Here is a 21604-nt window from a genome sequence, read left to right as displayed (position 1 = left end):
CTCTCTTCCTTTTCCATCTCTCCTGTTACTTCTGCTACAAGTATGGAAAAAATTGATAGGTTCAGCGTGGGTTCTAACTGTAATTCTAATTTACTTAATTCTATGTTACCTACACCTATCTATTCTCGAATTCAATTAATGAATCTGTCAAACTCAGAGGATAGATGGTGGTGTACTAGGGCCAAAAATGGTACCCTCAGTACTACACTGACTGCTAGAGAAATCACTCCTAATTGTGGTCTTAATAATTTGTTTATTAAATCTTGGTGGAATTTCTTTTGGAAACTCAAAATTCATCCAAAATTTAAACTCTTCTTCTAGCGTTTGCTAAATGCAGGACTTCCAATCAGGGCTACTCTCTCAAAATGGCTTTAGATTGACTCTTCCTGTGCTCTATGTGGAAATTGTATCGAATCCTCCTGGCATTTGTTCTTATCTTGTGATTTGGTTAAACACATATGGGTGGCCGGACCTCTGGGTCTGAGAACCGAATTATTGGCTTATGAAAGTCTAATAGATTTCTGCCTAGCACTTTACTTTAATCATCATCTAGATAAACAAACGTTAATCTGGTTTTTCAATGTCTTTATTATTACCTGTTTCTTTATTTGGGCAACTAGAAACAAAGTTGTCAATGGGTCAGGAAAGTCTAATCCAATTTGGATTATGAAACATATCTGCAAATGGTTGGTGGATTTAAAATTATCCCCCCTCCTCAGTTTCATCCCAGGATGTACTTGTTAGTAATGTGGAGGATTTCTTAGAACCTTCTTCTTTTTCCTTACCTGTGCTCAATATTGTTGTTTTAATCTGTGCAAGATACAGCATACCTGGACTAAGTCAGGTAGGATGGTCCTATATCCTTTTGAAAGATGGCAAATTCACCTTTCTTACTGCAGGTTATATAAGTACTACTAATGATATGGGACCTGAAATTTTTGGTATTCGATCAGGCCTAGACCATGCTACTAGCATGGGGTTGAAGGTTAAAGAAGTATGGTGCTCCAATCCACACATCACTGATATTCTTCCATCTCCAACTAAATCTTCTTGGCCCTAGTATTGTATTAAGGATTTAGTGTATATCTTTGATATAGCCCAAGAAATAGTGTTTGATAAGCAAGGAGACCCTCTCTGTATAGCTATAGCCATGAACCTTGCTAAGTATGCTGAATCCAAGAATACTATATATCTACCTTTGCGTTAGTAATAAAACTTTTGTTTTTCCATCCAAAAAAAAAACAAACACTAACCAATAAGCACCAGATTTACCACCAAGATGGTGAAAGAATTTAATAAGAAATGGAACCAGACGGAAGTTCTTTAGGCAGCCATGGTTGCATGTGTAGTTCTAGTAATAGAAGAAGATCCTAGAGTTAGGACGGAGGTTTTGGCTCGCATAAAGAAGGGTAAGATTTGCGCAAAATCTCAAACGAAACCGATGAAGAATGCCGAGTCAGAGGTTCGTTCAGTTCTGTTGTATGTTATTACTATAACAGCAAAACAGAGGAAAATGATCACTTATTATTACGGTAAATTATAGCTGAGGTACCCAATGTTTAAGCAAATTAAATTTGAGTTATCTAATATTTTACATATTGTCTTTGGGGTTCTTTATTAGTTAGTTCTAATTAAAATGAAAAATATTTCTAACTTTACCCATGGCCAGTTCTCTCACTGGCCCCACTCTTACCTCTGCCTCCATCTCTGGCTTCTGCCCTCACACCTGTTTGAGCATAAACCCCCCCACCCACCCCACTCCACCCCAACCCCAGCGTTTCTCTCCCCTACCTCCATTGCCCTATGTTCTTCTTCCTCCACCCCTACCCTTTTCTGCCCCACCACCCTCTACAACTCGCACCAAAGGGAAGAGAATACAAAGATCTGTAGAAGCAGAAGGCAAAAGTGAAGGCATTATGTGACGGAAATCTGAAAAATCTTCCATTTTTTCATTTCTTTCCTGTTCTTCATGGAGGAATTTTTCTTTTCTACATTCTAAAAGACCGAATCAAATTTCAAAGCCTAAGATCTCTACTTCAAGCATCTCGTTCAACATAATACTTGAAGAGATGTTGCAAGAAGAATTGGCGAAGAAATCCCAAACATATTATTTCAAACAACGTATCCAACTGTAACTTTTATTATTATTAAGGGGATTGATCGTCCGCACGCTAGTGGATGTCTCCAATCAGGGCGCCAGACAAGCCATCATACAACCATACAGCCTGATACAGGCGGTGTAGGAAGTCATTTCAACGAGGGGAAGAGAGAGATAGACATAGTCTCACTAGCGTGATGGGCATGTCCCCACGTGCTTAGCTTTTTTCTCTTATTATTAATAGAAAGGGCAAAAGATCACTATTTGGCTGCATGGCTCTAGTGCACAAACACATAAGCATGCAAAAGTGCCGCCATGGAGTCCGGATCATGTCCTTGTACAAGTACATGAATTGCTGTCCTTGTTCCCTTACTAGCTGAGACGTGGATTTCCAATAACATGTTACCTTCTCTACCTTGAGTTCGGTTGCTATGCACGTACCAACAAGTGAACGTACATGTGAGAGCCAACAGTCAGTCCTATTTTTGCCATTTACAAGGGAAGGAGGGGTTTCTATGAAAACAAAATTAAAATATCCATTGGCTTTGAGATGTACGATCACCTGTTGGTACGTGCAGATGATCCATACCCCACCATTTATTAAACTCCTTAGTCGACTCTAGTGAGTCTACCCCTTTTCTCTTTCTCTCTCTCATTTATTATTTAATTCCATTTCTACTTCTCTTTTTAATTTTTATTTAACATCTATTATTTAGATTGTTTTATTTAGTTTAATTTTTTATTTAATCCCATTACAACTCAGGTACTTGTGGTTTAACGGGCTCGTCTGATACTAATTTGATACGGTGTTACAACAAATAGAATAGCACCATGTGGCTGACTATATCAATAAAGATTCAAAAAAGTAAATATTGCTAAAATTGATATCGGATTGGTTCTCCAATCGATAACAATATGAATCGCCCAATTCAAACGATCAGATATCAATACCATGTCCTGTCCCATCCATCCGTGCCTTACCTCAACCTCCTTTCTAATCTTTATTAGTATCGTCAACCACATGGTGTGATCCCATTTGTTGTAGCATTGTCTCGAATCGGTATTGGCCGAGACCATTACCATATTCGATATTGTTTACTAAATCGTCTAATCAACAAAAGAGTTGCCATGGGATTAAATAAAAATTTAAAATAAATAAAAATCTAAATAATGGATATTGAAATAAAAATTAAAAGAGAAATAAAAGTAAGATTAAGTAATAAATGAGAGATAGGCTAGTTGTGAGTCGGTCACATTCAAATTTATTTTTTCAATCTTTATTTGTATGGTTAGCGGTATTCTATTTGTTGCAGCACCGTATCAAATTGGTATTAGCCGAGCCTATTAAACCCCAAGTACCCAAGTTGCAAATTGCAATGGGATTAAATAAAAATTAAAATAAATAAAACAATCCGAATAATGGATGTTAAATAAAAAATTAAGAGAAAAATAGAAATATGATTAAATAATAAATGAGAGATAAAACACCGTATCAAATCGGTATCGGCCAAGCCCGTTAAACCCCAAGTACCTGAGTTGTAATGGGATTAAATAAAAAATTAAATAAATAAATAAAACAATCTAAATAATGGATGTTAAATAAAAAAAAATTTAAAAAGAGAAGTAGAAATGAGATTAAATAATAAATGTGAGAGAGAAAAGGGGTAGACTCGTTATGAGTCGGTTTAGGTGTTTAATAAATGGTGGGGTGGAGGTAGAGACTGTAACAAGTTAATGGAAATCCATGTGTCAATTAATTAGGGAACAAGGACAGCAACTCTTGTACAAACAGGACATGATTTAGACTCTCGCCATGCCCCCATGAAATAAAAAAATCGCATCTATGTTGATTACCTCGAAATGACAGTTCTAATGAGCACAATGTACTATTAAAATATACAGAAGAAAATATGCAATATAGAAACCTATTTTAATATACAAATATGTCTTATATCGTTAAAATTGTCATAGTATTGTACCATTAAAAAAAAGCTATGATATTGAATAAAATTATAGTTTTACTATTTTTCTCTAATTTTATTGTGGAACATTTAGTTTAATTTTGTTACTTTGAAATAACTCATCGATATTCTAAATTTCCCCTTTCTTTTTCACATTGTTAGTCAAAAAAATTCTTTTCAATTGTTGTAACAAAGTAATAATACGTTTTACCAAAAAAAAAAAACACAAAGTAGTAATAGGCAGTATAAGATTTACACTTGAAGAAATATAATTCCTTATCTTTTGAAGACGAAGTACCATCCCAAAATCGTTGTAGTTGAAATAAAGAGTAGCACCAAGTTGTTGAGTCTTATCAAAATGATATTCTCTTTTAAGGGTTTTTTTTTTTGGTATATCCTTAAGGTTTTTAAATGCCTCCTTTTTTCTGCAGAGAGTGTTGACTTACATTTATACCTTTAAGATGAAACAATTCTCTACTCACAAAGGTTACACTCCCAAGTGTGATTACATAGAGATCCGAATGGCTATACTCAGTAGATGATGTAATGAAGAGGAACAGTATATGACCACACTATTTTCATATACAAATATGTCTTATATCGTTAAAATTGTCATAGTATTGTACCATTAAAAAAAAGCTATGATATTGAATAAAATTATAGTTTTACTATTTTTCTCTAATTTTATTGTGGAACATTTAGTTTAATTTTGTTACTTTGAAATAACTCATCGATATTCTAAATTTCCCCTTTCTTTTTCACATTGTTAGTCAAAAAAATTCTTTTCAATTGTTGTAACAAAGTAATAATACGTTTCACCAAAAAAAAAACACAAAGTAGTAATAGGCAGTATAAGATTTACACTTGAAGAAATATAATTCCTTATCTTTTGAAGACGAAGTACCATCCCAAAATCGTTGTAGTTGAAATAAAGAGTAACACCAAGTTGTTGAGTCTTATCAAAATGATATTCTCTTTTAAGGGGTTTTTTTTTTAGTAAATCCTTAAGGTTTTTAAATGCCCCTTTTTTTTTTGCAGAGAGTGTTGACTTACATTTATACCTTTAAGATGAAACAATTCTCTACTCACAAAGGTTACACTCCCAAGTGTGATTACATAGAGATCCGAATGGCTATACTCAGTAGATGATGTAATGAAGAGGAACAGTATATGACCACACTATTCAAGTAAAACTAAACCATAGTAGAGAAACAATACAATATACGATCGTAGTGTAGACCAATATACAATGATAGTACGAATACAAAATAGAACAAAGAACAGGTGAGCAAAAGTTTGAATTGTTTCATCACCTTTGGAGACCCGAGTTGGAGTATTATAGAATTTCAAAGTCTTTACGTACATGTATGTATATGGGTGCCTGTACATGTACATATGTGTATGTCTTTACAAAGGGTTGTATCCTTACTATGTTGAAATTTGATTTACCATTTTAAATTCAAAAAATTTAAATGTAAATCTAAATTTCAAATTCAAACATTGTAACATATAAAAAATTAAATCAATCTGACCTTGGCCAGACTCTAGATGCGTGCGTGTGTGAAAAGACACCGCAAACTCAACTTGGACATCCCCAACAAGGATACTTCCCTTTTGAACCCCACATCCCTTATAAGTCCTATGAATACTTATAAGAACATCATCACACTTGTTTGTGAGCAATGTGAGACTAAAAAGTTACTTCACCTTTTTGTTTTGCTTCCTTGCCAAAACAACAAACTACAAACCATAAGCTACAAGATGGGAGAGTTTTTACAAAAAAAAAAAAGTGGGAGAGTTAATAAAATGTTTTGAAACGTAGAATTTTCAATAAACAAATACAACTTTAATTTTCTAATCTCCCGTGCAGCCCAAGGTTTGTTCCTTATTACACTTTGTTAGTCAAAAATTTCTATCTTAATTCTCTATTCTCCCGTGCAGCCCAAGGTTTGTTCTTTTTTACACTTCTTCTCCCAATTAAGGTTTCGTTCTGATAAAACAAAAAAAACCTATAGGTGGACTAGTAGACAGGGTTCTAGCATTGATTTTGCCATATGGCAAGTCAAACATGGCTATAATTCTGTGGATATAATAGACTTTAAGACCCCACTATTGATATATTGGGCTTAAGCTCAAACTATGTCCCCCAATGTCAAAATAGGACATATCAAATAATTATCCGAGTATAAGCAAGTAGCATGAAAGGGTCCTTCTAGGTATCACTATGTCTAGTGAAGTATAATATTTCACTATTATTTGCTATTTGGCAATACATGAGTTAGTCTATGTGATAGAGGACTGGCCCACGTACATCTCAATGACCAATTTTTAATCCAAAATAAACAAGACAAGTTGCTCAAACTTTGATTTAAAGTTTTAGTAAAATTATCAACATGATGTCTTATGTAATTGTAGTTATTTCCTCTACTCATTTTAAATCGAAATTTTACCCCATGTACTGTCATGTGGCAAATAGTTAAACATCATTCTTCACTAGGCATAGTGACAAAGAGGAAACCCTAAATTAAATATGATCATGTATATTGACATTATTTTGTCACTTGACAAACTTTCTTTAAACTAAAACTTGGCATGCAAGCAGGTGATCTAAGCATCTCTTATGGCTTGTTTGTGTGGCTTGGTGTCAGAACCAAGGCCCGCCCAGAGAACCCTCTCTAGACCGGCCCGCTTAGAGACACCGCTCCCATTAAAAATCAACCCTCCAGTTAGGGGTGTCAATTCCAGGCCCGGCCCGTCAGGCCCGACCTAGCCCGCCCGGTTAAAGCCCGGCCCGGTTAAAGCCCGGCCCGGTCCGATTACTAAGCGTGTTGGGCTTAAGCCCGACACGTTTAGTAATCGGGTAGTCCCGGTGTGGGGTCCTAACTCGTTGGGCGCCCGATCGGACCTACCGATTCCAGGCCCGACCTAGACCGCCCGGTTACAGCCCGACCCTTTAAGTTATAAACTTCCCCTCCCCTTCCCTCCAAATTTCCTTTTTTTGTATGTTTCTTTGTTGGTCTTTGACATTTATTGATTAGATGCACTCAACGTAGGTGAGATGAGGCTTAGTTTTAGTTTTTAAATCTTACTTTGTTAGATGTGCTTCTATTTTTTTATTTCCCTCTACTTATTTTGTTAGATGTGTTTCTATTCAGTGTTGTGCTACGATTTTAGTTGGGATAAGTTTTATTTGACTTTGAGTTGAGGTGTAACGTGACTGCCCAACAATGTGATGGTTTGAACTTAAAATTCTGGTTGCATGTCAATTAGTAAGCCCACACCATTTAGAAACCGTTTAGAGTTAAACGGCTCATTAGCCCGTTTTGGACCCGATTTAGGCCCGTCTAGCCCGAATAAGGCTGCCCCGATTAAAGACCGAACACCGATCGACCAAAATGAAACCGTACCATGCCCGCCCAAGACAAGCCTGAATGCCTAAATGGTCGGACACGGTACAGCTTGTAAAATTGGTGAGGCCCGGCTAAGCCCGACTGAGACCGATCGAGCCCGACCGATTGACACCCCTACCTCCAGTATAAAACTAGATTCGGCTCATCTGCGGCCTGGGTGTGAGTGGCCATCATGCTGCCCACAAGCCTAGGTTGAATGAACAGTTGGCCAACCAAACCGGCCACGTGGTCTGCTGGGAATCCAACGAATGGGGTATATTAAATATATTTTTTTTGGTCTATCCTACTCAAGGGCCCAAAGGTACAAGCTAGGGGTATATTAAATTGCTAGTGAGATTGAGATTAAACCCAAACCAAACAACCCGTTGGCCACCAAACCGGTTTTGGTTCATTAAAATAAACCTTGCAGTATAAAACTAGCGTTAAAGCTAAAATGATGCACCGAAAGGATTTTTCATGTTCTCTTCCCTTGTGAGGCTTCCCTTGTCCTTATTTGGTAGGCGAGTTGCCGTTGTTTCTCCTTCTGTGTTGGACCCAAGCCGCACTTCCCTCTTACGCCTCTCTTTTTCTACTGCTGCGCCGGCAATGGGAGAGACCCCCGAGCCCAAGTCCTCTGCGCCCAGCTGCGCCAAGGACGAAGCTTATCTTCAGAAAGTCATCCCCAAACGCATTCATCTATTCGAAGAAATCAAAGCCCAGCAAATCGCAGAGCGTGTGCACATCGGAGGAGAACCCATTAAGTAAGAACCATACCCACGTAGCCCTTCTCAGTGCTTTGGATTTTCTGATTTCATATGCTCTTGAGTTACTCTCATTTTTCTGATTCAACCACGTCATCCAGTGGGGAAACTACATGTTTGTATTGGACAGTGACTAAATTTGATGAGTCTCCAAATTTTAATTCAAGTTTACTGTTTTATGTGCTTATAAAGATTGTAGCGGAAGTAACTCAATTCAAATCAGACCAGTTATATATACTTCTTTATTGGTGGGTTATCAAACGCACACATCTTCTGTTGGGAATGTCATTTTGTATAGTTGTATTAAATTCCTTCCCATCCGTGGAGATCCTTTTCTTTGTCAGTGGCAATAAGATATTTTTTCTTGTTTTGTTATCTCCAGTTTGCATTCTATTCTAAAATTAAATTTTGGGTTTTGATTTTGTAGAATTACTTTGCCAGATGGCACTGTCAAGGAAGGTAAGAAATGGATATCAACACCAATGGACATTGCTAAGGAGATATCGAAAAGTTTGGCAGCAAATGCTATCATATCTCAGGTGCATATTAAATGTTTTATGTTGTTAGCATGTTCCCATTCTTCTTTTAGGTTTGATATTATGAACCCTTTTGTAATATTATATAATTGGATCTTCGATTGCTAAAATTTGTGGAGTCTGAGTCCATTACCTTTACATTCATGTCCACATCTGTGTGAAGATGGTTAATAGCTTTGTGAAGAACGGTCATTCGTTGCTCTAATTTGATGGATTTGCTTTGGGTCAACTATTGGTAGAGGTTATAGTCGAATCTTTTTCTTCCTACTTTTGACTTGTTTTCTAATTTTCACCCCTTACTTATTACTAATCCTTTCTCTTTACCACCTGTTTCTCTTTTTTAATGCCCTCTGTATGGCACTTAAGCTCTAGTTTACAAGTTAATAGATTTCTCTACTCTCATTCATGCATCTTGTTCTATTACTTTTGGATAAAGAAAGGTAGTATGTACGCTGTCAACTTTTGAATAGTTATATTTACTTGCACATCTGAATACCCTACTCATTAGTTGTTAGGTAAAGAGCAGAATTCTTGCCCTCATTCTCTTCAATCTATTAATGTTGTAGGTTAATGGAGTTCTTTGGGACATGTCAAGACCTCTTGAGGTAGACTGTGAGCTCAAGTTATTCACATTTGAGACTGATGAAGGGCGTGACACGTTTTGGCATTCCAGTGCTCACATCCTTGGGGAGGTGAACTTGCTATAGAATTTGTATTTTCCTACTTCTATTATTAAAATTTGGCAAGCAAGTTCTACGTATGTTTAAATTGTTTAAACAGTAAGTTTTATGGATCCCCAAAGGGAAAAATGGGGGAACAAAACCTTACAGCTTGCTGATAATTGCAGATACCACAATTATTCATATGTAAGTATAATATGCTTATTGCTTTTGAGTCAAGGATTATCTTGTATTGTTAAGTCTAAACTCAGAAGGACTTCATAAGCAGTAAGAAAACAGGAATGAAAATCCAGACAGTGAAAAGGAAAAAACTGTAGGAGGAAAGTATGTGTGAACAATAATATCTATTTTGTGATTATCTATATAACATTTAATCCATATCAATGAGTTTTGTCTGTGTTTACACTTTGATATTCTCTATTACTATCTTGATAAGGTTTGTTATTGTCTCAATAATCTGTTTCTTTTCCCAAGAGATCTTGGCTTAATTGGACTACTGGAATTTTACTTTTTTTTTTTTTTTTTTTTTTAATTTTTTATGGCAGTCTCTTGAGCAGCAATATGGATGCAAACTTTGCATTGGACCCTGTACCACTAGAGGGGAGGTAATGTGTAACATAGTTATTTCAGAATCTTTTTATGTACAGACATTAATAGTTCAAATGCAGTATTTGGCTTTTGCTGAATACTCAAATCAATTTCTTCTTTTGGTTCTGGTCTTTTCATCAAGTATTACAAACCCTTCCAAGAAAATATCGTTGAGGTGTAGTTGTAACAGTAGTGATGAGACTGCTCTTTCAAACCCATTCAGATTTGAACTTGTACCAAACAAGCACTAAAACAAAATAACCAGAAGTCACAAAATTGACATTGGAGAAGAGAAAATAAGTTTAACTACCCTAGCTGAGGGAGAATATAGCTTGCACAATTGTTCCCACTCATGGGCTTCCCTGATAGGTCCAGCTGTGTTGGTGCCTTCGTGAGGTCGCCAAGATTTAAAGATTGGTAAGTCATCCTGTATAGTTCTTCAGTGATATTGGTCTGGATCGTTATGGAAAGCACAATCCAAAAAAAGGATCCACTGATCCAGTAAAAAAAATCCCGATACTGCTACTGGATTGGCGATTCCTAAACATGTTATAGATTGGATTGCTCCCTTCCGTTACTGATATGGATTGGAGGATCTAACCAGTCCAATACTGGTGTGTAGACTCATGGGGATTTGTGATATGCATTTTCTGTCTCCTTCATTGTGTTGTGAAGTTATTTGCTTTCCTCAAAACCAGCTAATGGCTGCTTCACCAGCGATGGTCCAGGAAAGCTAACTGTAGAGCTGTCTCTACATAGTTTTCTTGGTCAGGATATGCTTATTGAGATTGATGCCTTTAGAGAATTCACAAGCAGTATGAGAATGGATTTCCGAAGCAGTGGTATCCTCTATTCTGGCAGACAAATTGCCCTGGCAAAGGGTGCAACAGTGGTGGGCAATAGCAGGTTACCTACACTCCATTCAGTGGCGAATAACTCATTGCTTTCGGGAAGGAAATACCATAGCAGACGTGCTGGCCAAAAAGGCAGCAAAGAGCAAAGAGTCACACTACTGGTCCACAGCACCAAGCTTTATAGCTCAGTCGATTGAATGGGAGGCATTATGCCGTCCATATTATAGATTTTAGACAGTACATGATGGTTAGTGTTTGTGACTACTGTATTTCTCTGTGCAGTAGTCACTGAGGTTTCCTTTGTAAATTTCTCATCTTACTATTAATATATACATTGCTGATCTTTAGCAAAAAAAAGATTGGATTTCCAAACACATACCTTAAAACTGCATGAAGTTGTAGTGCTTTCCCTTGATTGGTTTCTTCTTTCTTACTTGGCAATTATAACTTGTCTCCAGTTACCAACAGTTTCCTCACCAAATTGCCAAAACTATTTATTGGATAGAGTATAAAGCCCTATCCTGCCTCATCTTTTTAAGCAATTGACAATATTTTACCTATTTTTAATTTACATGATGGCTTCTTTTCTCACTCTCATCAATTTCAAAGAAAATTCCTTTCTACCTTTCAGAAGCATACCTTCTCAGATGAGAGTGTGTTTTTCTGGGTTGGCATGGGAAGAGATGATTTTTGACTATGCTGACAGACCATCTGTTTCATTGCCCTCACTCCCTTGTGAAGACCAATGATATAAGCTGATGAAGCTTGTTGATTTTGGCCAACTTGATGTTGTAATAGCTCTTGTTGCTTTTGAGTTCCGGATAAACATCCTTTATTTCTTATAAAATATCTTGGTTGATTTTGCTTTATTGGATGCATTGTTTGCTATGCACTGTTTCAAAAGTCACACATATGTTGTGCAGTCCTCTTACAAAATCGTTTAATTGCCTTTGATAGGGATTCTACTATGATGCATTTTATGGTGACTTAGGTCTGAATGAGGATCACTTCAAGAAAATTGAATCAGCGGCATTGAAAGCTGTTGCGGTATGTCTTCATATTAATGAATTTTTTTTTTAGCTGATGTGTGATGCAGATTTGTGGTTGAACTGGCTTGACCTGTTTGGCTGTCCAAACCGAGATGAACTGGATCCAATTGGGTTTGTCGTCTAGTAGAATGTTAAAGTAATCATGATAGGAGATATTCCTATCGTGATATGTCCTTAGTTGTTTAGCCTAGACTATTTTAGTATGGGGGCAAGAGTTCTCTGTGGGGGAGGTGGCCTCTAGGTGCACATGGGGGCCAATTGAGCATACGTGGCGGCATCAACAGGGCAGTCATTACCGCCTTTCATGGGGGGCGGGGCAGTCATTTTTGCCCCCCTCTGTGTCTGGGCGTAGGGCGCACACTCCCCCACAGAACTTTCTCCCTTTAGTGTGATTTGGTTTCCTTGTTTAAGTCTTACTTTGTCTTCTTATTTAGAGTTGTAGTCTAAGTTGGATTCTCGACTGATTTGTAAATACCAGCAGCCCAAGATAGTAGTTTCCGCAATGCTATACCTGTGTTCACATCAGTTTGGGATTTGAAAATTTTTGAATATTGGTACTTGCATGGAGATTATTTGCTACCGTGAGGGGGAGACTAGAGATTATTTTATTGGGATCTTATTTGCAGCTGTTCTTGATTATGAGATTTATGTGATGCACATACTTCGTGATGCTAGTTATTGCTGCCATATGCTGATGGAATATTCTTTATTGGATCTTCTGAAATTATTTATCCATGTGTAATGTTCGTGTTCTCAACAACAATTTTATCTATGAAGATGGTATTCTACAATAATGCAATTTATCTGGTCTACAACAACCTTATGATGTCTGGTCCCCAATAACTTGATGTCGCTATTTGGTTAGCAGTAACTTATATTGCATGTTTATCAGCATAATTTTATCTGAGACCTCCGTTTGGGGCTCAGGAGTGAATCTGAGACCTCTGTTTGGGGATCGGAAGTGAATCTGATCTTTACTAATTAGATCTTGGTTTGCAATAACTTGTATTGCACTTTTGTCTGCCTTTTTTTGTGAAGAGCTTATGATGTAGCTGTTGTGGCATGATTATGATGTAAGATCAAATAACTTACATGATCTTTACTAATTAGATCTTGGTATGCCCTTTTTTATTTATTTTTATTGGGATAATCATGTAATATTTTATTTGGGTAGGTCACCAGTTTCCTAGTTAAATAGGTTTCCTTTGTTAGTTGGGTGTTCTTCTTTTATATAGCTTGTATCTACGATGGATTTCAGTTAGAGATTGAGAATGAATTGATTTGAGTATTGAGTTGTTTGGGTGCTGGCTGTGTGGCCTTCTCCTCCCTATTCCTTCTTTCTTTCTTCTTCTTATTCATTTTTATCTGGTCTTCTTTTCCCCATCCCCTGTTTTAGCGCAGAAACAGTCCCTCACGATTGAGGACTGTTCTCTCTCATCTCCTCTTCTTTCCTCATATTTTGGGAGTAGAAATCGATTCCATATTTCCATTTTAGGAAGTGGTTGTATTTAGTAGCCTTTTGAGATTTGTTGTAGGATCAATTTAATCTGTCAGTTAAAAAAAAAAAAAAGGTTGAAAGACTTGCATGTTGAACCTAAATTGTTTTTTCAATTAAAACCCATTGGACTCTCCAAAGATCGATTCTTTGTAAGAAGGATAAAACTGTAGGAAATGCTGGACAGTCTGTGGGAGAACCCCACGCACATATACTTCCTCAGTGAATCTGGATGAGTTTAGGATGCTATGTGCCAAATGAACTTGGCATACTCACTTTTTGCAGATTGGACCAAGGTTTAAAGTGGGAAAAGCAAGGGTGGAGAATTATTAAGATCTATATAACAACCTGAGCATAAAGGAAGGGAAAAAGCTATCTATAAGATAGCTAGAATGAGGGAAAGGAAGAGTAGATATCTTGACCATGTTAAATGTATTAAAAATAAAGATTTTAAAGTACTAATAAGGGATGAGGACATTAAGGAGAGATGGAAAGATTATTTTTATAACCTATTAAGTGAAGACATTTTGGGTAATAGTGTCTTGGAAGATTGCATTGCCCATCAAGACACCACATGTCGTAGATATGTATGAAAAATTAGGGAGTCTGAAGTAAAAAATGCTTTATGGAGGATGAAAATAGGCAAGGCACCAGAGGCCGGATGAGGTCCCAATGGAAATGTGGAAGAGCTTAGGAATCTGTGGTTTATCTTGGCTGACTAAGTTGTTTAATAAGATTAGGAGCACAGGGAAGATGCCAGATGAATGAAGAAAAAGCATTGTGGTTCCAATTTACAAAAATAAAGGTGATATTCAGAGCTACAATAACTATAGAGGCATAAAACTAATGAGTCACACTACAAAAATAAAGGTGATATTCAGAGCTACAATAACTAGAGGCATTAAACTAATGAGTCACACTATGAAATAATGGGAGGGGTCATTGAATTCCACCTGAGACAAGAAACTACTATTACAGAGAACCAATTTGGTTTTATGCTAGGAAGATCCATGATAGAAGCTATTTAGTTACTTAGGATACTCATTGAACGATTTAGAGATTGCAAGAAGGATCTCCATATGGTCTTTATTGACCTAGAAAAAGCTTGTGACAAAGTCCTTGGAGAGTTAATCTAGCAAGTACTAGAGAAGAGAAGTGTTGCAAGTAGATATGTGGATATATAATTAAAGATATAGTGTGGTGACTAATATAAGAACAGTGGAGGGTCAAGGTAGTGAATTCCCAATTACAATTGGGTTACATCAAGGATCAGCTTTAAGCCCTTATTTGTTTGTGCTTATCGGATGATTTAACCAAGACATTCAAGATGAGGTTCCTTGGTGTATGCTTTTTGCTAATGATATTATTTTGGTGAATGAGACAAGAGATGGATTAGCGCCAAGTTGGAATTCTGGAGATCAACCTTGGAATCAAACGGTTTTGAGATAAGTAGAACGAAGACGAAGTATATGATTTTGTTACACTAGGAAGGATAATGAGGTGGTGAAAATTGATGAGGGAGATTCCACAAAGTGATTATTTTAGGTATTTGGGTTCAATCATAAATAAAATGTGATATAGAGGATGATGCTTTATAGAGAATTAAAATAAAATGGATGAAATGGAGAGATGCGTTTGGAGTCTTTTATGATTGATGTATTCTTTTAAAACATAAAGTAAATGTTATAGGACAGTCATATGATTGGCTATGATGTATGGTACAGAATATTGGGCAGTTAAGAAGCATCATGTAGATATACTCAGTGTAGCGGAGATGAGGATGTTGAGATGGATGCGTGGTAAAACTAGGAAGGATATAGTAAGGAATGATCATATTAGAGCTGATTTGGGAGTAGTTCCGATACATGATAAGCTATGAGAAAGTCGATTGAGGTGGCTTGCTCATATTCAACTGAGGCCTTTGGATGCTTTAGTACCGAAGAGTGATTTGATTCAGCTTGAAGGAACTAAAAGAGTCAGGGGCATGCCTAAAATGACCCTAGGAGAAGTGGTGAGGAAAGACATGTATAACTGAGGCTTTGTATCAAGTATGACCTTGAATAGAGTTGATTAGAGGGTAAGGATCGGTGTAGCTGACCCCATTTAGTTGGGATAGGGCTACGTTGTTGTTGTTGTTGTTGTATACTTGTATCAAGTATCGTATCGGAAGGGTAATTTTAAGAAGCGTATTATATCGTACTGGAAAGACGTAGTCACGTAAGATATGTATGGAAATGGTCAAGAAACGCATGAATGTGCTTAGGATACATGCAAAAGACAATTTTGAAGCATACAATACCTAATCATGCAATGTCTCTCTCTCTCTCTATATATATATCAGTTTGATGCAAGGATTTTAGTTGGTTTTTTTTTTACCAAATCTCGTGATGCCAAAAAAAAAAAAAGTACACTTTTTTCATGCAAATTTGTTTTCATGCATGATTTGAGTATTGTAAATCCTCAAAACTTGTTGAAATGGTGAAGGTTAGGATCTTTTTTTATGCTAGATGATGTTCCCAACTCAGATCAAAGAGATAAACAAGTTGCCTAGGCCTTAGGTTGCTCTCGGTTTTTGTTTTGCAGGTTTCAAGGGGGGGGGGTGTATCGAGTGTATCTTACCTGTATTGATCTGTATCTGTTGATACAATTGTTTTTAAGTATCGTATTGGTATCTTATCATGTCGTATCCATACTCACTGGTACTGATCTGTATCAGCTGATACGGTACGATATGCACCGATCCTTAAAACCAGGGATTGGACGACTCCCCTTTTGGTCTTGGATATCCCAGCCTATCTAAGGCTTGCTCAGAAAATAATTGATATACTTTTCATTGCAATTAGTAGATCCTCATTTATGATGCCTAAGAAAAATGTTGCAGCTTTTAAAGTATTCTCTCGGAGGGCTTATTATTTCAGTACCTTTATTCGCCGCATTCATTCTTTACTGTTTAACTTCAATAGTAACACAAATTTTTTGTTTTTGTTTTTATCTTCAGTATTTGACCCTTGTTGCAGTTAATTGGATATTGTTTTGTCTGACATCCCTGTCCTTAGTGCACCCTTTTGTACCTTTAATAATTCAATCACATATACATGCTCTTAAATTGCTGCTTTCTTTACCCAAAATAAGATAAAAATTAGAGGAATGCAATTTTCTGTGATTGCTTTCAGTTTTATATTGATTTGATCCCTCCCCTTTTCCTGGTAGAAAAATGTTGCTTTGTTTGTTGGTTACCTAGTTGTTCATAGAGAATTGGAATAAGGGTTTGAATGCCTTTTGCATGTTTGCCTAAAATATTGTAATTGTAATTGTTTTTACCTAATGGCCTGATATAGAGGTATCATTGAGGTGTTGATCAGATAGTTTTGCTTAATAGAATGCAGTATTTTGATACCTACAGTGACAGACTCCCTACTCTTGAAAATATAGGCCGATTCAAGATTTTTTTTAAGGTAGATAATTCACCTGAACTGTTGACTTAACTTGCCAAAGAATTGGCTTCATTGACTGGTCCACAAGTTCTGATTCTGAGCATTTGATGGGCTAACTATCATTTTTTTTGTACCTTAAGAATTATTCGTTGTCTTTTAAATGCTTGCGTTCTATGAAATTTACTTGTTACTATCCTCTATATTGCAGGAAAAACAGCCTTTTGAGCGCATTGAGGTGACACGAAAACAGGCTCTTGAGTTGTTTTCTGATAATAATTTTAAGGTGTTTTTCCTGACACTTTTAATTATGCTGCAAATATTTCTTTCTTGATATTTGTATTTCCATGTGGATGTTCTTGTGGACAAGGCTAAGAAACTAACCTTCTTATCCAGATTGAGATCATTAATGAATTGCCTGAAGACAAGACCATCACTGTATACCGATGTGGGCCCTTAGTTGATCTCTGCCGTGGACCCCATATTCCAAACACATCTTTTGTCAAGGCATTTGCTTGTTTAAAGGTGATGAACAGCACTTGACATAGAATAGTGGAAACATTAGCTATTTGCTTGTGCATATGCTGTTTGTGTTAATGTTGTTGTTGCAATCTCCAGGCTTCTTCAGCTTACTGGAGGGGGAAAAAGGAGCGTGAAAGTTTACAGAGAGTTTATGGGATATCTTATCCAGATTCCAAGCGTCTGAAGGTTTGTTGTATTTTTACGTTTTCTTGGGATAAACATGTCTTTTAGATGTTGGGACATCAATGTAAAGCTGGTCTTTTGTACATGTAGTTTTTGTTTCATAATGCCTATGATTGATTAGATGTGGGGGCATCGATTATATATTTTCATGCATTTGACAGTAGCACAATAGTGCACAAGTGTCAATTTTCTGTTGTAATTTTTCATTACATGGCAATTGTTTTAGTTTTGGGTTATTTTAGTACATTCTCCTCCCCCCCCCCCCCCCCCCCAAAAGAAAAAAAAAATCTCATTTTTTGGGTTATTCTACTACGTTCTCGGCTTCTCGCCCCCTCCTTGGTTGTGGTAACTATTAGTATTAGCTTTAAAATTGTCCATGACCATATTCAGCTATTCAATTTTGTCATCTCTTAAAGTAACACACTTCATAAACGGTATTAATTGTAGTCTTTTGTATAATGGTTATCGTCTTGTTATTTGGACTCTTCTATTATTTTCCACATTTGAACCCTTAACTGTTGTCTTTTATGCAGGAGTACCTTACCCAACTGGAAGAAGCGAAGAAGTATGACCACAGATTATTGGGGGCAAAACAAGAGCTTTTCTTTTGTCATCCACTTAGGTGATGAACCGAATCCTAGTTTATCTTGTAATATACCTCATGGAGTGGATGTTGTCGTTGGCAACCATTGATTAGATTTCCTTTGACATGTCAGCCCAGGAAGTTGGTTCTTCCTTCCCTATGGCACTAGAGTTTATAACAAGTTAATGGAATTCATACGTACTCAGTATAGGGAGAGAGGTTACCAAGAGGTGAGTACAATGTCCACTTTTATCAATCTATTAAAAGGTATTTAAGCTTATGTTAGGTGCATTGTTCTCTTTTACAGGTTTTAACACCAAACATGTACAATATGCAACTTTGGGAGACATCTGGTCATGCTGCTAACTACAAAGAGAACATGTTCTTATTTGAGGTGAAATTTTCTATTTGTCCCCTCAGAATACTGAACTCACTTGTTCATGAACTTGTTATACTCTATCCTTTCATCACATTCTAAGGAAGAGTGAAACGTAAAAGAGAAACACAAAGATGGAAAAAAAAAAAAAAAAAAAGAAAAGAAAGAAAAGAAGATAATGAAGATGAAAATAGGATTTAGTGTTTTACAGTCCTGATATTTTCTACTTCTCCAAACCCCAAAGGAAAAAAAACTTCGCTTTTGTGTCCAGTGGCTAATTCTTTTTTAGGTTGATGCATCTTGCAAGTAATTTAATGGATCTATTTTAACCCTAGCTGCAAGGAAGTAACTTCAAGTATTTTTTAGGTTCATATTACTACTTCTGAACTTGTTTAATTCTTGGTTCAAATATTTGTTTCTAGTTGCTTAATATGCCTTTTCTGTTACTTACTTGCGGGTAGCGTCTGTTTACTGTTTTTTTACCTATCCAGATTTTGTTTCTTTGGTGTAATAATGTATCATGTTTTGAGCAGATTGAGAAACAAGAATTCGGACTTAAGCCAATGAATTGTCCTGGGCACTGCTTGATGTTTGACCATAGAGTTCGTTCCTACAGAGGTAAACTTTCTGTTAAAATTTTGTTGACTTTGTGAGTATAATTATTCACTTTTTTTTTCCGGGATAAGTAATTATATAGCTTTCTTTTATCAGTGATATTTTTTATGGATTCTGAGGCAGCATTGCTTTTTTGTAAGCATGGTGCTTACTGTTGAAATCTATGAACTAACTTGTGCATGATTTCTACCATTTTAAACTGGACTTGATTGGTTGATTCAATTGCTGGGATCCTGTATATGCTGCTCAACGGAATCCTGAAACTAACCTCATTCATGGACAATCTTAACAGTGTGGTGCCAATTGGGTGAAACCTTGATTCTTTTATGTAGCCAGCCTACATGGAATTTTTCTATTACTTGTGTGGTAAGACTTTTCCTTTTTGTTGGGTATGGTAATTAGTGTAGCACTTGCAGTTGAATGTGCCTAACTTCTGCACAATTAACCCCTAAAAGTAATAGGAGATGTGCTGCCTTTATCAGTCCATGGGCTTTATGTTTGCCTTGGCTGATATACTCAGTTCATCTTTCTAATAAAGTTCGTATTCATTATGGGAAAAAAACCTAAGAGGGGAGGGGGGGACCACTAATTTTTTTTTTTAATCTGTGGATTTCAATTCTGGTTTATCAGATAGTCTTCCATCATATGAATGGATAAACACTGAATACACAATTCTATTTTTTTAAATGAGTTGAGTTCGCTTTGGTCAGTTTGATAAAAATTATGGTATATATAGGATGTTAAGATTTAATTGCACCTTCATTTACCTTTCGGCCATGATGCAATATTATATGGGCAATATGAAGGCATGCATAATTCTACCATCCTAGTATGCACATCCTTTTAGTTATCTAACTTGATAGTATGTCTATGTGCATGAAAAAATATTTCTGTTTCCTTTAATTAACCTTCTTTGATACTTCTCTATTCTCATTTCTTTATGTCTTTATTTATTGCTGTTTTCCAATAATTCCCTTTACTATTTATGGATGGTATTCTAGAATTACCTCTACGCCTTGCTGATTTTGGAGTTCTGCATCGGAATGAGGCTAGTGGTGCTCTTACTGGGTTAACACGTGTCAGGAGATTTCAGCAGGTACTGTTATTAGTCTTGTTTTTAATAACATGGTGGTACACTTGGATTGAAGTTGGGAAATTCTTTTTGAATTGTTCAGATCCTGAAGTTCACTGGCCGCATATATTAAGCCCGACTAGTCATTGAACTGATGAGGATGACATGTCTTTTGGGAATTGGGATTTTACACCTAAGTAACCGAGGGAATACTTCTCTCAGTATTTTAAATTCTAAATAATGTACTTATCTTTGTCCCTAATTCAACTTTTGTTAATATTGGTTGCTAGAACATTTTAGGAATATCTTTTTTCCTCCAATCTCAAATAGCCTTCTTCCTCTTGTATTTTTCTTTTATTTTTAAATAGCAATTTTATTTAAGTAGAGCAATAATAGTGTGCTACTTATCCCTTCCTGCCCTCTTTCCTTTCTTGATATACTCCGCATCTGTCTTCTATTTTGTTTGATCTGATTATTATTATCATTATTTCCTCATAGTGAGTCATTACTATTGCTTTTTCTAATGGATAACTGCTACATACAGTAAAAAGTAAGTTAATTTCAAGACTAGGAAACAGCATCATCTTCATATTATAGTCAATACTTTGTTCAAGTGAATTTGCTATATTTTGTTGTACATAACTTAACCAATTTGTCTTTCCTTTACTTATTGCATATTGCTGTTAGCCTGTTACTCCTCGGTCCTTGCAAATGTGTTTGTTTCTATTTCTATCCTTTCTAAGAATCTCAGGATTCTCATATCACCTCAACTCAATTCAAAGAACTCTCATCCCCACTGCCCGGTGTCAGTCACGAAAAATCCAGCTCTGCACTCCACTGTAGTTAAGACAATATATTTTTTTCACTACTTCATTTGGTGTTATTCTTCTCCTCTCTATTTCCTTTTCTTTTAAAATACCTTGGAACTGCGTGATGTCGCTCTTTATTCTTGCAGCATGCATTAGTCATTTTTGCATTTTGTCAAATCATACCACTTTACTGTCCTACTTCTTGTCACCAATTGTTGCTACTCCTAGGAAAATGCATTCACTTTTGGTCGATGCATTTCTTTTAATTTTAGTCTTGCCACTCATTATCCAACATCCTCATCTCTGTATGTTCTTTTATTTGCCAGACTTCTTCTTCATAAAGAAGGCTGGTTTTATTGCTGCCTTGTGAATTTATCTTTTAGTTTTAACGGAATTTTGCATCAATCACCCAAATCCATAGATCACCCCCTCATTGTCCATTCTACTTCAATTATGTGCTCATATTAATTCTCTTTTTTTTGCTGATGATTAAATCATGATGATGAAAATGAATTGCTCTGTCATACTTCTTGGTCACCAAACTTAACCACTCATTAATATTTAATTTATGTATTTTTTTTAATTTTTTTTTCAAACAATTT

At 36.3% G+C, this 21604-nt stretch overlaps 1 protein-coding gene across 2 annotated transcripts in view; it reads left to right on the top strand.

The window, feature by feature from the left end:
- Positions 1-21604, top strand: part of LOC122643187 (threonine--tRNA ligase, mitochondrial 1-like) — a 47203-nt gene that overhangs the window by 6454 nt on the left and 19145 nt on the right. The window contains exons 2-14 of one of the 2 annotated variants that reach the window (XM_043836843.1): positions 8200-8209; positions 8637-8748; positions 9312-9437; positions 9971-10030; positions 11825-11914; positions 17054-17128; positions 17239-17367; positions 17461-17550; positions 18081-18169; positions 18264-18360; positions 18438-18524; positions 19040-19124; positions 20123-20217. In XM_043836843.1, coding sequence (XP_043692778.1) covers positions 8692-8748; positions 9312-9437; positions 9971-10030; positions 11825-11914; positions 17054-17128; positions 17239-17367; positions 17461-17550; positions 18081-18169; positions 18264-18360; positions 18438-18524; positions 19040-19124; positions 20123-20217 — 1080 coding nt within the window. In that variant the 5' untranslated portion in view covers positions 8200-8209; positions 8637-8691. Of the gene's footprint in view, positions 1-7916; positions 8210-8636; positions 8749-9311; positions 9438-9970; positions 10031-11824; positions 11915-17053; positions 17129-17238; positions 17368-17460; positions 17551-18080; positions 18170-18263; positions 18361-18437; positions 18525-19039; positions 19125-20122; positions 20218-21604 lie in introns of those variants that run through there. The other variant, XM_043836837.1, reaches the window with a different exon arrangement.

Source organism: Telopea speciosissima, chromosome 1 (genome assembly GCF_018873765.1).
Source record: "Telopea speciosissima isolate NSW1024214 ecotype Mountain lineage chromosome 1, Tspe_v1, whole genome shotgun sequence".
NCBI classification, from domain to species: domain Eukaryota; kingdom Viridiplantae; phylum Streptophyta; class Magnoliopsida; order Proteales; family Proteaceae; genus Telopea; species Telopea speciosissima.
Note: the sequence above shows the minus strand (reverse complement) of the source record. Positions and strands in the feature narration are given on the sequence as shown.